This window comes from Caretta caretta, chromosome 1 (assembly GCF_965140235.1).
Source record: "Caretta caretta isolate rCarCar2 chromosome 1, rCarCar1.hap1, whole genome shotgun sequence".
In the NCBI taxonomy this organism is placed as follows: domain Eukaryota; kingdom Metazoa; phylum Chordata; order Testudines; family Cheloniidae; genus Caretta; species Caretta caretta.
This window is the reverse complement of record NC_134206.1, coordinates 10255265-10278006: the sequence shown is the minus strand read 5'-3', so window position 1 is coordinate 10278006 and position 22742 is coordinate 10255265. Positions and strand designations below refer to the sequence as shown.

Here is a 22742-nt window from a genome sequence, read left to right as displayed (position 1 = left end):
GGTAGGCTAGCCCCCGGCCCCTCCCCTGCAACCTCAGGTCACTGCGCCACCGGTGCAATGCTCCGGGCAGCAGGGCTGTGAGCTCCGGGGGCAGCGCAGCTGCAGAGCGCGGCCTGACCCGGCGCTCTGTGCTGCACGGTGGCGTGGCTGGCTCCAGCTGGGCGGCACGGCTGTAGCATCTCCAGCCACCGGTGCTCCAGGCAGCATGGTAAAGGGGCAGGGAGTGGGGGGGTTGGTCAGGGGGTGGGGGTGTGGATAGGGTTTGGGGTGGTCAGAGGGCAGGGAACAGAGGGGTTGAATCGGGGTCAGGAAGGAGAAGGGGGCTGGATGGGGTGGTGAGTCAAGGGCAGAGGTTTTGGGGGCAGTCAGGGGACAGGGAGAAGGGGTGGTTGGATGGGGCAGGAGTCTGGGGGGGCAGTCAGGAAGGAGAGAGGGCTGGATGGGGTGGTGAGTCAAGGGCAGAGGTTTTGGGGGCGGTCAGGGGACAGGGAGAAGGGGTGGTTGGATGGGGCATGGGTCCTGGGGGTTGCAGTTAGGAAGGAGAGGAGGGGTTGGATGGGGTGGCGAGGGGCAGTCAGGGGGTCAGGGGAAAGGGAGCGGGGGGTGGATGGGGTAGGGGTCCTGGGGGGGCTGTCAGGGAATGGAGGTGTTAAGTGGAAAAATTAAACATGAAGCAGTTATGCCAACCGAACCAAAGTCAGGCCAATGCAGGGTGCTGGGAAAGTCCCTGAACGAGACAGGAAGAATGAAAAAGTAGGGGTTTAACTTGCAGGGAGTGAGATACGGGGGAGACCTGCATGTTCCGAGAAGGGGCTGCTTAGAGGAGAGACACTGTCTCCACTCCCTGTGTCCGTTTCATGTATGTTCTTAACTGCTGGTCTCCTGTTTGAGAACTGGATGGACAGGAAAGCCGGGGAGGCACACGGACCGGCTGAAAGCTATATGCAACGGGGGGGTCGGGCGACTTCATGAATGAACCGTGGCGCGAGGGGCCCGTCTATCACGCCCTATCCGCTGTGCCGGCGCGGCAGCCGGCTCGCCCCGGGGACGGGCTGCTCTCTGGTGCTGTCTGCACGCTTCAGCAAGGAGCTCGCCTTCGGCCCGGGCTGGCGCTGCCTGTCTCCCTCCGCGGCCAGGCAACGAACCTGCCCCCTGGGGTGCGAGCCCCCGGGGGGGGGGGGCGGGATGGGGCAGGGGTCCCGGGGGGGCAGGGGTCCCGGGGGGGGGCGGGATGGGGCAGGGGTCCCGGGGGGGCAGGGGTCCCGGGGGGGGGGCGGGATGGGGCAGGGGTCCCGGAGGGGGGAGCAGGGGTCCCGGGGGGGGGGGCGGGATGGGGCAGGGGTCCCGGGGGGGCAGGGGTCCCGGGGGGGGCGGGATGGGGTAGGGGTCCCGGAGGGGGGGGGCAGGGGTCCCGGGGGGGGGCGGGATGGGGCAGGGGTCCCGGAGGGGGGAGCAGGGGTCCCGGGGGGGGGGGCGGGATGGGGCAGGGGTCCCGGGGGGGGGGGCGGGATGGGGCAGGGGTCCCGGGGGGGCAGGGGTCCCGGGGGGGGGCGGGATGGGGCAGGGGTCCCGGGGGGGGGCAGGGGTCCCGGGGGGGGGCGGGATGGGGCAGGGGTCCCGGGGGGGGGCAGGGGTCCCGGGGGGGGGCGGGATGGGGCAGGGGTCCCGGGGGGGCAGGGGTCCCGGGGGGGGGCGGGATGGGGCAGGGGTCCCGGAGGGGGGAGCAGGGGTCCCGGGGGGGGGGGCGGGATGGGGCAGGGGTCCCGGGGGGGGGCGCAGCCTCCCCTACCCGGCCTGGCCCCCAGGCCAGCAAGTTCGCCGGCCCCGACCTCGATAACGCTTCGCCCCGCCCTGAGCCTACGGAGGACCCGTGCCCCGGGGGCTGCCGGCCAGGCTGGGCAGGGAGCGGGGCCAGGCCTCGGCGGGGAACAAGGCCCGGCCGCAGCGCGCCCGAGGCCGGAGCGGTGGGTGCGCATGCGCAGAGGGAGGGAGGCCTGTGCTCGCGGCTGAGGTCGGGGGCGTGGAAGGGGCCCGGGCGAGGCGGAGGCTGCGCAGCCGCAGTGGGCGGGCTCGGGGCTGCTGGGAGAGCGAGGAGCTGGACTGGCGCGGGGGGGGGGGGGGCGGGGTCGCCTCGCCAGGGGCGGAATCACAGGCGCCCAGAGGCGTCACGTGTGGGAGTGTCACGGGGCAGCCGGGCGTCACGTGGAGGGGAGGGGTCATGTGACTCTCCGGCCGTCGGGCGGCGCGCGGGATGGCGGAGGAGCCTGCGGAGGCCTGGCTGCTGGAGTCCTTGCGGCTGTGAGTGCCCCGCCCTGCGGCGCCGCGGGATCCCGCCCCCCACCCCCGGGGCTCGAGCCCCCGTTCGCACGTCAGCGCCGCTCGGGTCACGCGCCGCCTCCGGCAGCGGGAGGGGCCCGGCCCCCTGCCTCAGTGTCCCCGTGTGGGCAGCGGGCCCAGGGTAGCGCCCTGGGGGGCACAGCGCCTTGAGCCACCCTCCGGGTCGGCGCCGTAGCCCCCGGCAGGGGCGACGTGCCTGCCAGAGACACGGACTGCCTGCTGGGGGGCTGGCCTCGGGGGCGGGTGCCGGCCGGAAGGGGCTTGCGCCGTGTCCTGGGCTTACAGACCGGCTCCGTGGCTCTTAGCCCCCCCGGCCCGCTCTGCAGGTTCTTCCCGCACCCCGGGTCTAATGCCATTTTGTCGTTGTGGCTTTCAGATATCATGATTTGCATGTGTTTGAGCTGCAAGAGCCGACAAGAGTCATTGAATGGGCAGGAGAAAAAAGTGAGTCGTTTCACTTGGGTTTGCTTGGCAAAATTAGTCGCTGTTTTCGGAACTTAGTGGCTCCCGTATTTATTTTTGGGTGAGTTTAGTGCTGGTGAAAGTTGCCCGTTTAACAGCCCTGGAGAGATGAACTCTTCTGTCAATCCACAGAAATAGGTACAGAATAGATTTCCAGACGATTCCATGGAAAGATTGTGGATAGGTCATCTGCTAATTAATCTGGAGTGAGACAAGTTGGGTGAGTAATATTTTTTATTGGATCAGCTTCTGTTGGTGGCAGGTACACGCTTTTGGGTCACACAGCTCTGTGTACCTCAAAAGTTTGTATCTTCCACCAAGATAAGTCAGTCTAATAAAAGATTACCTCCTCTACATTAAGAAAAGGAGTACTTGTGGCACCTTAGAGACTAACAAATTTATTTGAGCATAAGCTTTCGTGAGCTACAGCTCACTTCACTCCTCTACATTGTCTCTCTCCTATCTTGGGATGCCTACAACAACACTGCAGATAATCAACTACGGTAAATTTTGTGATATGGACCCCAGACGTACTTCACACGGGCCACTCAACAGCCATTAGATGGTGATAATTTACAAGCAACTAGAGTTACAGGTGGTTCGAAGAGCAATGAAAACAGTCAAGGGCCTACAAACACTCTACTAAAAAGAAAAGGAGTACTTGTGGCACCTTAGAGACTAACCAGTTTATTTGAGCATAAGCTTTCGTGAGCTACAGCTCACTTCATCGGATGCATACTGTGGAAAATTCAGAAGATGTTGTTATACACACAAACTGTGAAAAAATGGGTGATCATCACTTCAAAAGGTTTTCTCTTCCCCCACCCCACTCTCCTGCTGGTAATAGCTTATCTAAAGTGATCACTCTCCTTACAATGTGTATGATAATGGCCCACCTTAATTATCATATATATTGTAAGGAGAGGTTTCAGAGTAGCAGCCGTGTTAGTCTGTCTTCGCAAAAAGAAAAGGAGGACTTGTGGCACCTTAGAGACTAACCAATTTATTTGAGCATGAGCTTTCGTGAGCTACAGCTCACTTCATCGGATGCATACCGTGGAAACTGCAGAAGAAACTGTAAGGAGAGTTTTAGAGTAACAGCCGTGTTAGTCTGTATTCGCAAAAAGAAAAGGAGTACTACAGCTCACGAAAGCTACAGCTCACGAAAGCTCATGCTCAAATAAATTGGTTAGTCTCTAAGGTGCCACAAGTCCTCCTTTTCTTTTTGTAAGGAGAGTGATCACTTTAGATAAGCTATTACCAGCAGGAGAGTGGGGTGGGGGGAGAGAAAACCTTTTGAAGTGATCATCACCCATTTTTTCACGGTTTGTGTGTATAAAAACATCATCTGTATTTTCCACAGTATGCATCCGATGAAGTGAGCTGTAGCTCACGAAAGCTTATGCTCAAATAAATTGGTTAGTCTCTAAGGTGCCACAAGTCCTCCTTTTCTTTTTGCGAATACAGACTAACACGGCTGTTGCTCTGAAACCTGTCTACTAAAAAGATTAGATTGTTACCTTAGAAGGAGGTGAATAAGAAAGGACATCATAAAAGTGTATAAAATAATGAATGATCTAGAGAAGGTAGATAGGAGTTTCAGGAGTATTCAGTGTTATAATTAATGACAAAATGTTGGCAGGGATTTAAGCTTTGTGCTTCATGGTTTAAGCCAATCACTATTAGAGATCAGGAAGAGACCTACGTTCAGGTAGATTATTATACATTTACTGCTGAAAAGTTCTTATACTTTTCTTTGAAACATTTGGTTCTGGCCACTGTCAGAGGCGGCATACTGGGCTAGATGGACTGCTCATCTGTTCCAGTATGGCAGTTTCTATGTTCCTGTGAACTGTTTTTTAATCACCGGACACTAGTTGAAATGTTCTGTATCCCATTAACATCCCCCTGAAGCATCCACACCCATGGCTTGTTGGCCATTTTATTAATTCATTTTGCTTCATATTAATTTTCTTAATGCCTCTTCTCCTAGATCCATGTGCATTTCCTAAAACTTTACAATGACCTTGAGCCGAATTCAGGGATAGTGCAAGCAGGTGCAATTTGATCTCTGTCTGTGTAATAAGACAGACTCTGTAACAGACCCTGTACACGGAACTGTTAACAAAAAGGAGACTATAGGATGGGAGGCTGCAGTGACAATTGGTGTATGCTCATGTTGGCTATAGTAGCTGTGTTCCTGACCTGCCACGTTACGTGGATCTTCCTGGAGCAGTTTACATGCTTTCATTCCTGGTGGAGGGATGATTCAGAATTATGTGCCCATGAAGCGTGAGAGTGCTCTTGCAAAACCAACTTTTTAGTTTGGCTAAACCAAAATATTTTTTTTTTAAACAAACAGAGCACAAGGCTGAGCTGGAATCACTATTTTGCAGTGTCAGTTCTCCTCTGCAGCAGCTTTTTGTTCCTAGGAAATGTTAACCTGAAACTGCAGACTTCGGGGTCTTGTAGACTAGACGGAGGAGATGCAGATCTTACAAACCTTCAACCCCAGACACCATGGGGATAGGCACTTTGGAGAGGATCTAAGAGGGAGAAGGGTTATTGAAACTGATGCAGCAACTCAGCTCAAGAGATCCTATAGCTTCTTCCTTCAGCTCCTGTGGATCTATGTTCGCCTCCCTCCATATCCCCAGACATTGCCGTCCCTACGAAAGCTGCCTCTGTCTGTCCCCTGTAATACATACCCTACAGTCCAGGACTTTCTGAGGGAGCAGGAGACTGGCCAAGTCTAGTGCTTTGGTTAACCAAAGGGGCTGTTGCCATAAAAGCCTTTATTGTTTCTACAACCTTACCTCAGTCTAAGAAAATTGTGCTGGTGTCTGCAACACCCTCCCTGTGGCCTTAACAGGAGCAGCAGTGGAGAGGTACAGGATCTTTGTCAAGCTCATTCTGCAGAGGAGGCATTACATGCTGGTGCCCAGACCCAGGTTCAGTCCTCGGCTGCTGTAGGGGATTGGGAATGCTGCTGTGTGGCGATGCTTCTCCTACGTTACTGTGACCTTTCACCCCCTGGACTGTGCACCTAACACTTCCTCCAGCAGCATTAGCGGAGTGAAATTGATTGGGTGTGTGTCAGCTGCCTCTAGGCAAGCACTAGCGTAGCTGAGACAGCGGTGTGATCCTGTGGAGAGTAAAATGAGACGGGAAAACAATGAAAGAGAAGTTTGTTGGGGTAAAAAATACCAGAGTAGAAGAAAGAAACGGGTTAGAAGGGTGAGACTTCTGCAGATGTAGAGGAGAGAGGTAAATTGATCCAATGGCAGCACGTTGTGATTTGAAACAGATTTCCCACAGTACAGCTAAAACCGTAATCCTTAAATTCCCTATCAGAGGATTGTTCCCACTGAATGAGCAGGCTCATCCTGAACTCATCTCATCATTGATTCTTTTGTAACTCTAGGTGTCTGTGTAGCGGGATATGAAAACTCCAGAAGAAATGAAATTCTCCAGCTCCTGTTGCCTCAAAAACTGTATGTGAAAGAGAAGCAGGTGATGATGGCTGTGTGGTATTCATTTCAAATTCTTTATCTCCCCCAAATGTGTGCAGCCAGCAGGCATTTTACAGAAACCTGCAAAAAGACAGGGTCCACCCCCTGAAGAACTTACAGGGTGCATGTAGACATGACCTGGTTAGATACACAAGGTAGAACAAGAGATACCTTGAGATCACTCACTGAAGGCATGGATGCATCTTGACGTTTCCATCTGTGTATGGCGTTGTGGTTGTGAGCGTGGACTGACTTGTCATGAGGGCTGGGGTAAGTTTTCAGGAGAAATTGAAAGAGGAGAGAAGTGACTTGGTGAATTAGTTTTAGGAGGAGGTTCCTGTCGCAGGGCAGTTGCTCTGGAGTTAGTTCGTGCAGACTCCTGGGCTGCTTTCCTTGTTACCCTCATTACTCAGCTAGTTTAAATAATCCATTTGCAGTCAAATCTGGGCTCCTCTACCTCACTAAGTGCCCAGTCCTGCATGCAGAACCTCATGCAGAATAAGAATACCTAGCTCTTCTAGCACTTTTCTCTATAGATCTCAAAGCACTGTACATCCAACATCAGTTTCATTGTCTTCATTTTACATACAGGGAAACTGAGGCACAGAGCAGCAAAGCCACTGGTCTCAGGTTACCCAGCAGGCAAGTAGGGAATAGAATCCACATCTCCTGAGTCCCAATCCAGTGCTCTGTCCACTAGACCACCCTGCCAGTTTGCTCCCTGTGTCGTCATTTGAGAACCTCTGCTCAGTTCTGACGGACTCTCCTCCCCACCCCAAGAACAGAAACTTTTGTGATCTGGCAGCACTGGCAGCGTTTCAGATTTGCACCCTTGGGTTTCTGAAGGAACCCCTAGCATTTCTCTGCACTTAGAACAAACACCATAGTAACCCCCGACAAACGTTTTCGTATTGGTACCTCTCCTGTACCGTCTTGTGCTGTGCTGTCTGCTGATCTCCCAGGCAAAGCGGAAGCAGATTAAGTTAGTACTTAAATGGACGAGCTTCCCAGTGCTGCAGAAAATGGTGCTTGGTTACTGGGTGGCATGCTCCCCGCTGGCCAGTGCCCCAGCGTGAGGGAACGGGGCACTCTGCTGTTGGCAATGCTGTCTTTTAGGTGAGTTGTAAATCCAAAGTCATGGCTGCTAATGAGAAATGCCTTGGAACCTCCAGTGACTCCGGGAGCAGGAATGTTAAACCCTCGTGCCTGGCCACACCCCAGCTCTGGTCATCCCCTTGGAGTTGTATTGGATGTAGTATTCCTCGTGTCTTGTCTCCGACTGTGCAGTGGTCATATGCTAGGCTTCTCCCCAGAGCTGGGTGCAGAAACACTCCCTACATATCCGTTTTTCAAAATGCTTTGGGATCTCTCGGGATGAAAAACACTGCATAAATCGACCGTATTAACTGTGACGGAGGACTTCAGCCCTTACAGACCTTGATGTATTGCCTGGTTACCTTGAAAGAGTGAGGGTATGTTGAATTTAGCGGCATTATGTGCTAAAGAACAACATCTGTCTGCTTCTGGTTTGTAGGGTGTGTGTCCCGAGAGAGATTTCAAGGTGGAACGTGGTGGATTTTCCGACCGTCCTGTGTACAGCCTGGGGCATGTGCCAGACACCAGGTATATGGATGGGGACTTTCTGGTTCCTGTTGAATGGATGTGTTGGATTGTTTTGTTCGATGAAAACTCCCCCTTCCCTGGCCAGTTTAAGAGCCACCTGACAAGACTTGCCAGCTTTTAACATAGCTGGCCAGCAAAATGAATGTAGCAAGGGCTCTAAAGAACCCCCCTCCCCCCCCAAACACTCAGGTGATCTGCCAAGGGAGGTCCAGTAAAACAGGAACATATGTGAAAATCCCCTAGCTGAAAGGGCTCTGGCTCCGTCCTTCTCCCTTCAGTGCCAGGTCAGTTTCCTCTTTCACTTGCTCTTGCTGTTGCCCCAATTCACCATCTTCCCCCCCCTTGCCCTCTATGATGTGATGTTGCCTCTCCTGGCCCCTCCCCCATGCGCTCCTGTGTATACTCCTCTGTGCAGTCCATTGGCTCACTTCTTTCTCTTCCTCTGGCGGTCCTCCCTTTATGGAGTTTTTCTACATGGCCTTGCCCAGGAGAGGTGCATTAGGTATCTCACCCGCTGGGATATCTCCTTCCCCTGCCTCCCCAGTACAGAAGTGCTCAAGCTTGTGTGGTGGGGTTCATGGGGCAGCTGGTCGCTCTACTCTTGCTGTCCTGTCATGTGTCCCGCAGGGAAGGGGACATCAGAGGAGCCAGCAGAAAGGGAGCAGCTGTAGAGAAGAGGCAGTGTTAGCAGCACCCCCTCCTGGTGAGAAACCACTGACAGCTCCATAGGGGACAGAAAGGACTGCCCTGGTGGTGGCATTTTTAGGAGGCAGCTCCTGCAAACAGCCTCCTTCACTGACCCAAGCTCCTTCTCCACTTTCCCTCTCCTCTCCCCAAGCCCCCACAGATCATTCTCTGGATATTTTCCAGTGCTTTGCTCGGACTAGTGTTAGAGGCAGAGAGTCCATTGCTGAAGTTAAAGCAGGGCAGGAATGAAAAGGCAAAGCAGCTCTCGGTGTCCGTTACGTCCCAATGGCTCTCCAAGGACTCGAGCAACTGGCACTGTCTTCTATGCCTTGGACTCTCACTTCTCTTGGGCCGGAGTGTCCCTGCCAAGTAGAATGCTGGACGCTCTGCAAGGATTTTCTCATGGCCATTCAAGGGCCATGCAAACAGCCAACTTCTGTTACCTGTTCGCCCCACCTCTTCAGCGGATTCCCCACCCCATGCGCGCACACACCCCTCTGCTAGTCTCCCTTCCTCAGTGTTTGCTCATGTTGTTCTGCTCAGTCTTGGTATGTGCTGCAAATATGCTAAATAAACGACAGGTTTCAGAGTAGCAGCCGTGTTAGTCTGTATTCGCAAAAAGAAAAGGAGGACTTATGGCACCTTAGAGACTAACACATTTATTTGAGCATACGCTTTCATGTGCTACAGCTCACTTCATCCGATGACATGAGCTGTAGCTCATGAAAGCGTATGCTCAAATAAATGTTAGTCTCTAAGGTGCCACAAGTACTCCTTTTCTTTTTAAATAAATGACATCACCCTGGGGCTGCTTTAACTACGGTGGGGTGGGAACCAGGCAGACTCCTGCAAGGTCCCCAAACACAGGAAGCACTAGCATAGCTTAATGCCACAGGTGTGCCTGTCGCTGCCCCAGGTGCAGGATGGGAGTAACTGAGCCTGAGCTGTGGGCATGGTGGGAGGAAACGCAGAGAACAGACATGCCTGTCATCACCAGCATGTACCAGCCCTGAAGGGAAAGGCAATTTCCCATTAATGAAGAGCTTGCATCTGGTTTCCTTGTTTTCACAGCTTGCTGGTAACAAGTGGCCCACCAGATAGTTCCCTGCAAGTGTGGCAGTTGGCCGCGGAGGACACTGGTGAGTGTATGTCTGAGCAGCTCTTACACAAGTTTAAATTGGTAGGAGTTAGTCTGCCGCTAACTCCTCTCTGCACAGTCCTCCTGCAACATGGGTGACGTATAAAGTACCATTGGCAACTCGCTCAGCCCTGCTGCCCAAGAGGGCTAGAGCTTCCCTACTACACTGGAGGCAGGGGGTCATGTGTATTAATCCTCTCCTAGTTGTGGAGCACTTGGAGGCTCTTGGGTGGCAGGTGCTAGAGAAGGGCAGAGTGTTAATGTTTCTCATTGAAGTGCCCTGGAATTATGGAGGACAAAGAAGGCTGGGCATTATGGGGGCCCAAACGGAGACCCCCTGGAAGGGCGGGTGAGCGGCATCTCTGAGAATAGGGCCTCTTTAAGGTGTCTCAGATTGAGCCCCCAAAATCACTAGTCACTGGAAATTTTGGCCTGTATGTCAATGTGAAATTGTTGTGTAGAGAGCCGCAGTTGGCCAGGAGCAAGCTGGGGCTCTGACCCACCATCTGAGCTTTCCATTGTTGGGAAGCTTCCCCTGGACAGAGCAGATTATAGGTCCTGGAGTCCATTTTCAGCATGTCTGTGGATGCATTTAGTTGATCTTCACTCATTGTTACTAATTACATGGCTGAATCCCCTGCACTGCAACTGGCCTCGGAGATGTTTAGCTGAAAGGACAATTACATGTTTTTAACCACTGGTGTGTTCTGTGCTGTCACTAGGGCGGCAGCCCAGTCAGACTAAAAGTTAGAATACCTCAGATCTGTTCCCATTACTGTCTTTGTCTTGCTTTGGGATGGATTGTAAATCCCCTAGTCTTGTTTGCAAGCACTTACTCACAGGAGTTGTCCCATTCACTTCATTGGGCTCACTCCTAAGCAGGAGCTTTCAGCAGTATAAACAAGGGCTCTACACTCTGACCCTTTGTGACCTACTGCAAATCATATCACTGCTCCGTGCCTCAGTTTCCCACCTGTCAAATGGGGATCCCCACTTTGTAAAGCACTGTGAAGTTTATGAAAGAGAAGTGCTAAGTATTTATTGCAATTACTTTATTCTGTCATTTACTGAAAACAAGTGACCTGCTTAACACTTTTATATTGAGTTGTCTAGATTTCTAAATAGATCATTTTACCATACCTGCTCAACTGTTGTGAAAGGTATTTGTGCCCTTGGAAGAGGATTTAAAATATCAACTGTGGGTTGAATTGTAATGCATCTTCACAAAACACTTCAAAAATGTAACTACTGGTAATTCAGTACTTGCACTGTTATAGCTCATTATGTGTCTCTTTCAAATAGATGTTATTAAATCCGTAAGTACCATCCCCACGGGAAATGACAGCAAGAAACCTTGGACTAAAATTGCAACCACTTTGGCCAGAACCCCCTGTGTCCTTCATGGCTCAAGAGTCAACAATGTCCAAATTACAGAGATTGAATCAAAGAAAAACATCTACACAGCAGGTATTTAAAGCTGGGGCTGGGGGGAGATTTCACAATAGACTACCTAAACAGTGCACTCTTTAAGCCAGTGGTTTTCAGGGGAACATTTTCAAAAGTGCCTAAATCACAATGAAAGCCAATGAGACTTAGGCACCTGAGTCCCTTAGGCACTTACAACAAATCTATCTTCAAACTTTTCCATATGTTGACCTCATGTCGCAGCAGAACATAGCTTTGGCATCCTCTTACCTAGCCATGAAGAGCGGGTGGTGGTTGCAACGCCATGAACCCAGATATAACCCCAAGGTTCTGAACCTGTGCTGTAGACCAAGCAGAATGTTTTCAGTTGCTCCTAGGCTGTTGTCAGGGTTCCCTCCCCACTCTGAACTCTAGGGTACAGATGTGGGGAGCCGCATGAAAATCCCCTAAGCTTATTCTTACCAGCTTAGGTTAAAAACTTCCCCAAGGTACAAACTTTGCCTTGTCCGTGAACAGTATGCTGCCACCACCAAGTGATTTAGACAAAGAACAGGGAAAGGACCACTTGGAAGCCTGTTCCCCCAAAATATCCCCCCAAGCCCTAAACCCCCTTTCCTGGGGAAAGCTTGATGATAATATCCTCACCAATTGGTACAGGTGAACACAGACCCAAACCCTTGGATCTTAAGAACAACGAAAAATCAATCGGGTTCTTAAAAGAATAATTTTATTTAAAGAAAAGGTAAAAGAATCACCTCTGTAAAATCAGGATGGTAAATACTTTACAGGGTAATCAGATTCAAAACACAGAGAATCCCTCTAGGCAAAACCTTAAGTTACAAAAAGACACAAACAGGAATACACATTCCCTCCAGCACAGCCAATTTACAAGCCAAAACAAAGAAAACCTAATGCATTTTCTAGCTAGATTACTTACTAACTGTACAGGAGTTGAAGGGCTTGCATCCTTGATCTGTTCCCGGCCAAGGTATTACACAGACCAAACCCTTTGTTCCCCACCTCCTGCTTTGAAAGTATCTTGTCTCCTCATTGGTCATTTTGGGTCAGGCGCCAGCGAGGTTACCTTAGCTTCTTAACCCTTTACAGGTGAAAGGATTTTGCCTCTGGCCAGGAGGGATTTTGCAGCCCTGTATACAGAAAGGCGGTTACCCTTCTCTTTATATTTATGACAGCTGTGGTTTATGCTAGAAAATTGTACCAGCAAAACTCCCCTTTTTTGAGCACGGCCTGGTGCGTATCCACACTTAATTTTTCCTCCTACTGACGAAATCCTCCATTTCTTCCAGCATAGTTATTCCCTGTTTCAGAGTGACACAAGCTCCCAGTTGGTAAAGTTCTGCTGGCGCAATGACAGCACGAACGCACGCCTGTACCAGTATAAGCAGTCCCCCAGCTGCAATCCCACAATGCAACAGTCTCAGAATGACCTGTCTGTTGGCACTTCTGAACTCCACTGCGCAGGGGCCATAGTGATTTAGGTAGTTAAATCTCATTGAAAGTCAGTGGATCTTAGCCCCTTCTGTAAATGTTACCCTAACTCTGTCCAAAGCCTGGATAATTCCACATTCCAGGATCCGGGTTCTCTGCCCTGTTGGACTGATATTCACTTACTCAGCAGATGGGTCTACATAATCTTTTAAGGCAAAACACTTAGCAAGTAGTTGTCAGTTACTCACCAGCTGGAAGCTCATCAGGAAAATCTCACCACTGTTAACTCTCCTCTCCCATCAGTACAGGTTTAGTGTTAGTTCACACTGGTCTTTTCTAGATTCTTAGTTAATTTATCTTTTCTTGTTCTCTCAAACATAATTACTCTGCAATTTCTTACACATACACAGTTCTCCTTTTGCTTACTGGGTTACACACTAACAGAACAGTCTCTTAAAATCCACAGCAGGCTTCTGTCAGGCCTAAATAAGTCTTCACTGCCAACAGATCCAACGCCCGAGGGACAACACTTGAATTACCAGTCCCAGTGGCTTACAGATGTCCAGCAGCTGGGGCTGGTTGTACTGAGGGGGCACTGGGAAGTGCAGGTCGATAGTGAAAGGTAGCTGGCATTGTGCATTTGTGTCTCCGTGATACCATACCAACGTGCTGCTTTTCTGTCAGTAGCGGAGCTCTGAGTGGTGAAGACGAGAGTATAGCTTGGGGGCTCATGTGTAAGGCTATGATTTTGTCATGGATATTTTTAGTAAAAGTCATGGACAGGTCACAGGCAATAAACAAAAGTTCATGGAAGCTGTGACCTGTCCCTGACTTTTACTAAAAACATCCCTGACAAAATGGGGAGCTGCGGGGACCCTGTTGTCCAGTAGCTGGGGTGAGGGGCACCACCACCCGAGGCGGTTGAGCCGCTCCGGGGTCCTTCTGCCACTAGCTGTGAGGGGGGAGGCAGGGGCTGGCTGCTTGCAGCAGCTGCAGGGGGGCCCTTGGACAGCTCAGGGGGCCCTGCTGGTGGCCGGTCAGTTACAGGGGTCCTGCCACCCACAGTGGCTGGGAGCTGCAGGGTCCTTCCCCCACCCTCTCCTCCCCCATCCCCATGGCAGCTGGTCAGCTGCAGGAGGGTCCCCTGCCGCCTGTGGAGACTGGGTTGCTGCGGGACTCCCTGTTGTCATGAAGGTCTTGTAGTCTTACTCCTATGCAGTTTGATGAGTGGGGGATTTGGGTTTGGAACTACCCTTGTGTTGGGGTAGATTCACCTGTGCACATCCTCTGCCCAGGGGTTAACTCCCCCCAGCAAGAGCAGAACCTGGCCCTTAGCATTTGAGCCTGTACCATAATAAACCTAGGGCATATACCAGCTCCCTGCTACTAGTCCTGCCTGAAAACTTTCTAAAGCAGCTTCCAAATCTGCTTCCACAGAAGGGAATGTGTTTAACCCTGTGTTTGATCTGTTTGTCACCCCTGCAATTTCTGAACCTAGCAGTTGTAGCTGAGCATCCTGTGAAGTCTGAGGTTCTCTTCCTCTTCTCTTAGCCTCCAGTAGCAGCGATGAGGTCAGCGGCCTGGAATTCCTGGACTGTAATACTTCGCTGGCCTGCTGCGTGAAGGGGCAGCTGTGCCTGGCAGATGTTCGACAGCCGCAGAGTCCCCTGGGTGATACGTCTGTTCCTTCGGCACTCAGTGGGGCGCAGTGGTGCATGGGTGTCGGTCCTGGTCTGCAGGGCTCTGATGTGAATGCACCCACTATAGCTCGCCTCTCGTCTGGAGGACAGCTCATACTAACAGACTTGAGAAATATCCCAAAGCCTCTGAAATCGGCCAAGTGCAAAGTTTCTGCAGCCAGCCCAAGCACAGAGTTCCTGCGCGTCTCCTGGGCTCCTGTTCTGGACGGATGCCTTGCCATTTCAGGTAACTCTTGGGAAGTGGGGATTTGTTGGCCATGTGTTTTCAAATCTGGTTGACTCTGCACTGAAAGCCTTGTCCGATGGCGATCTGTCTACCCATGATGCCTTGTGTTATAATGTGGCTTGTCAGTTTGGAGTGAGATTATGTGACTGGTGATCCCTAGGACCATGATGGAGATTAGCTGTTAGTTTCATCTCCCAGAGTGCTAAAATGACAACAAAACTTGTTGGGCCAGACTCAGCCCTGGTGTAACCCCATGGACTTCAGTCAAGTTACAGCAGGGTGGGGTTTGGCGCAGTGCCTGGGACAAGACGGCAAGTGGGTGCAGCTTCCTCCAAATACAGCCACATGCACTGGCTCTGAGTGCAACTCCAGGCTTGCACCTGCTTTTGTGCACACGCTTAACTCAGGTGTGCGTGCAGATCCCTGGTTAGCGTGTGCGGTTAGTGCTTAAGGAAATGCATAAGTGCAAGTTGGGTCTCCAGTTACTGAAAATCAGGCCTGAGGTGAAATAATAAAGGCCTCTTCTCCATTCCCTCCCCACCTCCATCATTGCTGTACACTGACCTGAATTCATCTCAGGTTCCTCACCACAGATCGCTCCTGCACATTACTGTAGAATCGTTCAGCACTCACCATGCAGGAATTAAAACCAGCCATCTTAACTTCATTACCTGCAAAGATAATGGAGCAAATAATCCAGCCATCAGTGTGCAAAGTAGTTATCAGGCATTGGACCTGGGTCTGGTTCTGTTCAATATCGTCATCAATGATTTAGATAAATGGCACAGAGAGTACATTCATAAAGTTTGTGGACAATACCAAACAAGGAGGGGTTTCAAGTGCTTTGGGGCATAGGATTAAAATTCAAAATGATTAGGACAAACTGGAGAATTGGTCTGAAGTAAATAGGATGAAATTGTCAATAAGGACAAATGCAAAGTACTCCAGTTAGGAAGGAACAATCAGTTGCACACAAACATGACTGCCTAGGAAGGAGTACTGCAGGAAGGGATCTGGGGCTCATAGTAGATCACAAACTAAATATGAGTGAACAGTGTAACACTGTGTGGTGTGTGTGTGTTTAAAAAAAAAAAATCATCATTCTGGGATGTATAAGCAGGAGTGTTGTAAGGAAGACACGAGAAGTAATTCTTCTGCTTTACTCCACGCTGATTAGGCATCAACTGGAGTATTGTGTCCAGTTCTGGGGGCCTCATTTCTCTGGACTTTCTCCAATTTGTCCACATCTTTCCTGAAGAGCAACAAAAATGATTAAATGTCTAGAAAGCATGACCTATGAGGGAAGATGGAAAAAATTGGAAATTGGGTTTGTATAGTCTGGAGAAGAGAAGACGGGGGGGGGGGGGGGACATAACAGCTTTCAAATACATAAATGGTTGTTACAAGGATTGGGAGAAAAATTGTTCTCATTAACCTGTGAGCATAGGACAAGAAGCAATGGGCTTAAATTGCAGCAAGGGAGGCTTCGGTTGGACATTAGCAAAACTTCCTAACTGTCAGGGTGGTTAAGCACTGGAATAAATTGCCTAGGGAGGTGGTGGAATCTTCGTCACTGGAGGTTTTTAAGAACAGGTTAGACAAACACCTGTCAGGGATGGTCTAGTCATTATGTAGTCCTGCCATGAGTGCAGGGGACTGGATTAGATGACCTCTCGAGGTCCCTTCCAGGCCTACGATTCTGTGCTGTAGTATATGCCAGTAGCTGTCACCCTGTTGTATGTGAAGAGCTGGTTTCCGCCTCTAGTGAGAATCCACATTCACTCCGGTAACCGTGTGGAAGCTGTTGGTAAATGCTGCCTGCTCAACAGTGCCAACTGTGCGCACAGACGCAGATTTAGGCTACCAGGCAGCGTTCCCATTGGGGCACCAGGAACGTGAGCTCTTGTCTCAGCTGGGATGGTACAAATATAGGTCAATGAATTCTGAAGTTACCTGAGCCTGCACTGGATTCTTTCCCGTCGTGGATAAATACCTGGTCTCTCTGACTCCAGGCCTGTAGCCTGTTCGATCTCACCTGTCCTGCCCGGGTGGAAGGTGTGAACTGGAGTGCAGTGTTCCGCAGTGGAACTTGCAGTGTAGGGCAAGTAAAAGTTAGGGCTCCTGGACCAAGCTGAACAGTTGCCCATTTCTATAGTCTGACATTCTTTTTTATTCTTTTAACAAAGGCTTCAATGGAACCGTTCACATCTATGACACACGGAGCTGGCCTGCGTCTGGTGGAGAAGCAGAGCCGCTGTTTAGTCACAAAGGACATCTCTTCAGTGGCATGGACAACGGCAGTGACTTTCCCCTGGTTACAACACATGCTTGGCATCCTTGGAAACCAAGAATGTTGTTATCAGCAGCAAGTGATGGCTCCCTGCATGTCTGGGACTGGGCAGAGTCTCACAAGAACAGTTGATCTGTCTTCCTGTTATTTACACTCTAAAATCTGCTGCCCTTGCACGTGTAACCCTGCGTCTACGGGACACTCTAGACTGAAGATCATCGTTCAGAATAAGTTTTAGAATTTGGATTATTTAAAACAGTAAGAATTTTAAACATCTGTTTCATTTGTCGCCATTTTTCCCATTTTCGTTCTTGCATCTTCCTCAGGCTGCCCTCATGTGGCCGGTGTCACTTACTGCTTCTCCAAGCTGGTGTGAGCTGGCTTCCCGCACCCCCGGGGAAAATCTACAACCTAAGACCGCAACGGTTCAGTAAAGTTTTAATACCGTGAGAATAGTTCCACTGATGAAACTGTAGCGCACCAGGCAGTCCACGCCTATGGCTCCTGTGATGTAGGCTGCAGCCTTTCAACACTTGGACACCTAGCTTAATTCTGAAGGGCGTTTTGACCTCTCTTGTGCAACTAAGGCCCAGACAGTGTGGATAATACCCCATAGCTCACGCATAGCACTTTTCATCAGGATAAGTGTCTGATCGTTTAGGCTCTTATCTAGCCTCCAATCCCTTTCTGTGTTTATCACTGTTGTTACAGAGCCATAGCTGCATGTAACGCTTTACAGACGAAATCATAGAATCATAGAATAACAGGGTTGGAAGGGAACTCAGGAGGTCATCTAGTCCAACCCCCTGCTCAAAAGCAGGACCAATCCCCAATTAAATCATCCCAGCCAGGGCTTTGTCAAGCCTGACCTTAAAAACTTCAAAGGAAGGAGATTCCACCAGCTCCTTAGGCAACGCATTCCAGTGTTTCACCACCCTCCTAGTGAAAAAGTTTTTCCTAATATCCAACCTAAACCTCCCACACTGCAACTTGAGACCATTACTCCTTGTCCTGTCCTCTTCTACCACTGAGAATAGTCTAGAACCATCCTCTCTGGAACCACCTCTCAGGTAGTTGAAAGCAGCTATCAAATCCCCCCTCATTCTTCTCTTCCGCAGACTAAACAATCCCAGTTCCCTCAGCCTCTCCTCATAAGTCATGTGTTCCAGACCCCTAATCATTTTTGTTGCCCTTCGCTGGACTCTTTCCAATTTATCCACATCCTTCTTGTAGTGTGGGGCCCAAAACTGGACACAGTACTCCAGATGAGGCCTCACCAATGTCGAATAGAGGGGGACGATCACGTCCCTCGATCTGCTCGCTATGCCCCTACTTATACATCCCAAAATGCCATTGGCCTTCTTGGCAACAAGGGCACACTGCTGACTCATATCCAGCTTCTCGTCCACTGTCACCCCTAGGTCCTTTTCCGCAGAACTGCTGCCTAGCCATTCGGTCCCTAGTCTGTAGCTGTGCATTGGGTTCTTCCGTCCTAAGTGCAGGACCCTGCACTTATCCTTATTGAACCTCATCAGATTTCTCATCAGAAATCCCTGCCCCAAATATCTTCCACTCGAATGCCTAAACCCTGCAGCCACATATGCCTGAGCAGTGCCCCGTTGACTTCAATGGAACACCTTGTGAGCATACAGGCTCCAGTTGTAGGCCCAGAGCTTATGATAGAGGATGTCGGGGTGAATTGTTGTAACAAATACACGTGACAATATGCTGTTGAAGTCTGGCATATGTTTAACTGCAGGGTTTTGTGTAGTGTGGGTGTCACAAAGTGGTGTGTTAGATTGTGCAAAGGCTGCTGAATGTCTCAGTGAAGGAAGTGAATGTGAGCAAGGGGAGAGTAAGTTAGTTAGATTCATAGGGGACAAGAATTCACTCCTGTTCAGAGGTCCTGTGCATCACTTCAGTTCCATTTTGGCCTCGGTCTCAGCTGGTTCTGCTCTCTTTTTGGGTGGGGGCAGGGCTCAGCTCATAAGCATGTTTGTCTTCAGCCACAGCTAGAGCTCCAGCCAGTCTTTGCCTTCCGCCTGCTGTGTGTAACTCTGCTCCCATGAGACTGTGGCCTGTCCTTGTTTTCTTTCAGCAGCAGTTGGCGCCTGTCCTTTGCAACATCACTGCCTTCCTGCTTGGTTTGTGGTACTGAGTACACATACAAGATTGTGTTTGGGGTGATGGGGAGGGAGAGAGTCCAGGGGATTAAGCTTTAGCTGGCACTCCAGACTCACCCCGCACAGTATTGTGTATATATTGAAAATGTTAGTACTAGTAGAGGACATACACCGATTCCAAGGCCAGAAAGGACCATTGTGATCATCTAGTCTGACCTCCTGTATAGAACGGGCCAGAGACCTGCCTCAAACTAATTCCTAGAGCAGAGCTCTTAGGAGAAATCTGATCTTGATTTAAAAATTGTCAATGATGGCAAATCCACAATGACCCTTGGTAAATTGTTCCAGTAGTTAATCACTCTCATCATTAAAAATGTACACCTTATTTCCAGTCTGAATGTGTCTAGTTTCAACTTCCGGCCATTGGATCATGTTAGACCTTTGTCTGCTAGACTAAGGAGCTGATTATTAAATATTTGTTCCCTGTGTACCTACTTATAGGCAGTAATCAAGTCATCCCTTAACCTTCTCTGGTTCAGCTAAATAGATTGAGCTCTTCGAGTCTGTTACTGTAAGGCTGGTTTAATCAATCTTGTGGATCGTCTCTGAACCCTCTGCAATTTATCAACATCCTTCTTGAATTGTGAGCACCAGAACTGGACACAGGATTCCTGCAGTGGTCTCACCAGTGCCAAACATAGAGGTAAAATAACCTCTACCCCTACTTGATTCCCTTGTTTATGCCTCCTCTGGCCACAGTGTCACCCTGAGACCTCTTGTTCAGTTGATTATCCACCATGATCCCCAAATCTTTCTGCTGCCCAGGAGAGAGTCCCCCATCCAGTAAGTATGGCCTGCAAGCTTTGTTCTCAGATGTGTACATTTATATTTAACTGTATTAAAATGCATAGTTTTCTTATGCCCAGTTTATCGAGTGCTCCAGATCACTCTGTATTAGCGACCTGTCCTCTTCGTTATTTCTCTCTCCCCAACTTCTGTGTCATCTGCAAACTTTATCAGTGATGATTTTATGTTTTCTTCCAGGTCATTGATTAAAAAAAAATATTAGCACAGAGTGGAGAACTGATCCCTGCGGGACCTGTAGACAAACACACGCTCAATGAAAATTCCCCCTTCACTATTACATGTTGAGACCTATCAGACAGCTTTTAATCAACTTCTGTGCCATGTTAATTTCATACCTTTCTAGTTTTTAATCAAAATTTGCAGCACTAAGTTAAATGCCTTAAAGAAGTCAAAGTATATTATGTCAGTGTTGTTATCTTTATCAACCAACTTGTAATCTCATAACAAAAAAGATAGCAGCTTAGTTTCACAGGCTCTGTTTTCCATCATCAGTGACCTCGCGAGGTTGAGGATGGTCTTTCACAGGTTTTATTTTTCATGGGTCCTTTGGTGACTGAGGAGTCCAATCCTTGAGCCACAGGCTTGTTGGCAGACATTGCAGGTGGTGTTGGAAGACAGGGTTGGGCCGCGATTGCAGCGTGATGGTTGTCTTTCCTTTTCTGGCATTTTTCTGTGACCAGGAGAGAGTCAATTTTCCTCAAAAATAGACGTTCCCTCTTTGACAAGTCTTTGCCAGCTATGCCTATCCTGGGCTACTGTCTCCCAATGTGTGGTGTCGATGCCACACTCTTGATGTTTATCTTGAGGGGGTCTTTAAAACATTTTGTTTTGCCTCCCCATTTCCTTTCTTCTTTGGTGAGTTGGGCGTATGGCAGTTGTTTTGGTAAGTATACATCAGGCAGGCACACACAGTGCCCGCTGCACCTCAGCCCGTGCTGGATAATCTGCCTCAGTGCTGAAGATGTTGGCCTCTACGAGGACACTGACATTGGTGTGATGATCCTCCCACTTTGACAGGTTTCAGAGTAGCAGCCATGTTAGTCTGTATTCGCAAAAAGAAAGGGAGTACTTGTGGCACCTTAGAGACTAACCAATTTATTTGAGCATAAGCTTTTGTGAGCTACAGCTCCCTGACTTATGCTCAGATGAATTTGTTAGTCTCTAAGGTGCCACAAGTCCTTCTTTTCTTTCTCCCACTTTATGTTGAGGATCTTCCCAAGGAAGTGCTCGTCCTGGCGTTCCAGGTTTTCAGGTGTTTTCTACAATAACCCAAGTGTCACAGCCATAGAGGAGAGTTGGGATTACCACCGCTTTATAAACTGAACGTAGTCTACAGTAGTCTCCACCTTTTTATGCACCAGATTACTTTTTGAATTTAAAATCAACCCAGGATCTACCCTACCCCTTCCACGAGGCCTTGCCCCACTCACTCCATTCCCCCGCTCGCTCCCTCCCTCGTTCGCTCTCCCCCAGGTTGTTTGGGACATTGGGAAGGAGACCCAGAGGTGGGGGATAAGGTTTGTTTCAGGACTTCCCAGCAGCTGAACCCATCTGATGGCCAAGATTTTCCTGGTATTCAGCCTCCCGCTTCACTGTTTCCTAATTACATGCCGTCACTACCCCCCCATCCTTGAAGAGACTAAACGCTTCCTGTCCTTTTCTCCCCTTCACTAGGCTAGTATCACATCCCCTACCCACGTCCCACTGTCCTGGCCAGTGCTTGGCCAAGCTAGGAAGCTCTAGCTCTTTTCATCTTTCGTCCTACATTGATTCTCGGCCAGCCCCCGATTACACGGGGCTTCAGCCTACCCCCAGGGTGCACAGTCCTGCAGGCAGCCCCACCCCTGCGTGTCACGCCAGCCGCCTTAGCCACAGCCAGCTCAACTGTACAGCCGGGGGGGCTGGCCCCAGCATGCGGGGCAGAGGGTAGGTCAGGAGTGGGGAAATACCATCGCGCAGCTCTGGAGGCAGGCAGGAAAAGGTCAGAAAACATGGACGAGTATAATCCTGTTCTCAATGGTGCGGCCTCAGCTGGTGCCTGTGAGCTGCACTGGTCAGCCCAGCTCTGTAAGTGTATGGCAGAGTTAGCAGCGGTTCAGAGATGGGAGTTGAAAGTGAGCGAGGGCCTGGGAAAATGACTCTTACTCGAGAGACTGAAAAACGTGGGCTTGTTGGCCTTAGGCAGGAGACGACTAAACAGGGACATAAGAGGCTACGAAATAGCAACTGGTCCAGTGATGGGAGATCGGAAAATTCGGTTCTCTCAGTCTCATGACACAAGGACCAGGGGCCAATCACTGACATGAAAAGGTGGCAAATTCACAGCTGAGCAAAGGAAATCTTTTCTCATCCCTGTGGCATTGGGGAACTCAGGCTGTCCCTGAGGCCAGGAACTACGATTCGAAGCGGGGAGCGGGTAGTTCGCTGGATAACCAGCACGGCCAGCATGAGCAAGGCAAATGCTCCCAACAATTCCGGCAGGGATGTTAAACCTCGTGCTTTGGGGCTTGAGCCGGTCTCCAATTATTAGAGCCCAGGATGAAACCTAACATGGGGGCAGATTAACCCACAGCTGCTGCAGGGGTTTTACACCTGGCTCTGGGCGTTCATGGCTCAGTGACAGGTGTCTGGGCTGGAGGACCCACAGGGCTGGGCCGGTCCAGCAAGGCCTGTGTGCATCAGTCCCACCCATTCAGGCATGAAAGACCGAGCGAATGGAGGAGTTCCTCTCCCATGAGGGGATGTGCCAGCAGAGAGCGGCCCCCTCCTCTCTCCAAGGCAGTGAGGAAAAACCCAAGCTGCGCATGGAGGAGCGTGACGGAGAAGAAGCCAGATGGCTGCGGGAGACAGGGACAGACAGGTGGTGTATACCCCAGACTTACCGCGGGTTGCAGCTTTATCTT

At 50.3% G+C, this 22742-nt stretch overlaps 1 protein-coding gene across 3 annotated transcripts; it reads left to right on the top strand.

Moving 5' to 3' along the window:
• Positions 1-2186: 2186 nt before the first annotated feature.
• Positions 2187-20045, top strand: WDR73 (WD repeat domain 73). 3 transcript variants are annotated; one of them, XR_012667228.1, is made up of 9 exons: positions 2187-2298; positions 2714-2781; positions 6224-6312; positions 7846-7934; positions 9693-9760; positions 11062-11226; positions 14185-14559; positions 16746-17107; positions 20017-20045. XR_012667228.1 is itself a non-coding variant. In XM_048838754.2 (8 exons), the coding sequence occupies exons 1-8, from the start codon at positions 2252-2254 to the stop codon at positions 16979-16981; spliced, it is 1137 nt and encodes a 378-aa protein (XP_048694711.2). In that variant the 5' UTR covers positions 2187-2251; the 3' UTR covers positions 16982-17125. The 3 variants fall into 3 exon arrangements, 2 of the variants coding, with proteins under 2 accessions (XP_048694711.2, XP_048694721.2); XM_048838754.2 differs by lacking the exon at positions 20017-20045 and having other exon boundaries at positions 16746-17125; XM_048838764.2 differs by lacking the exons at positions 2187-2298; positions 2714-2781; positions 6224-6312; positions 20017-20045 and adding an exon at positions 6358-6581 and having other exon boundaries at positions 16746-17125.
• The last annotated feature ends 2697 nt before the right edge of the window (positions 20046-22742 follow it).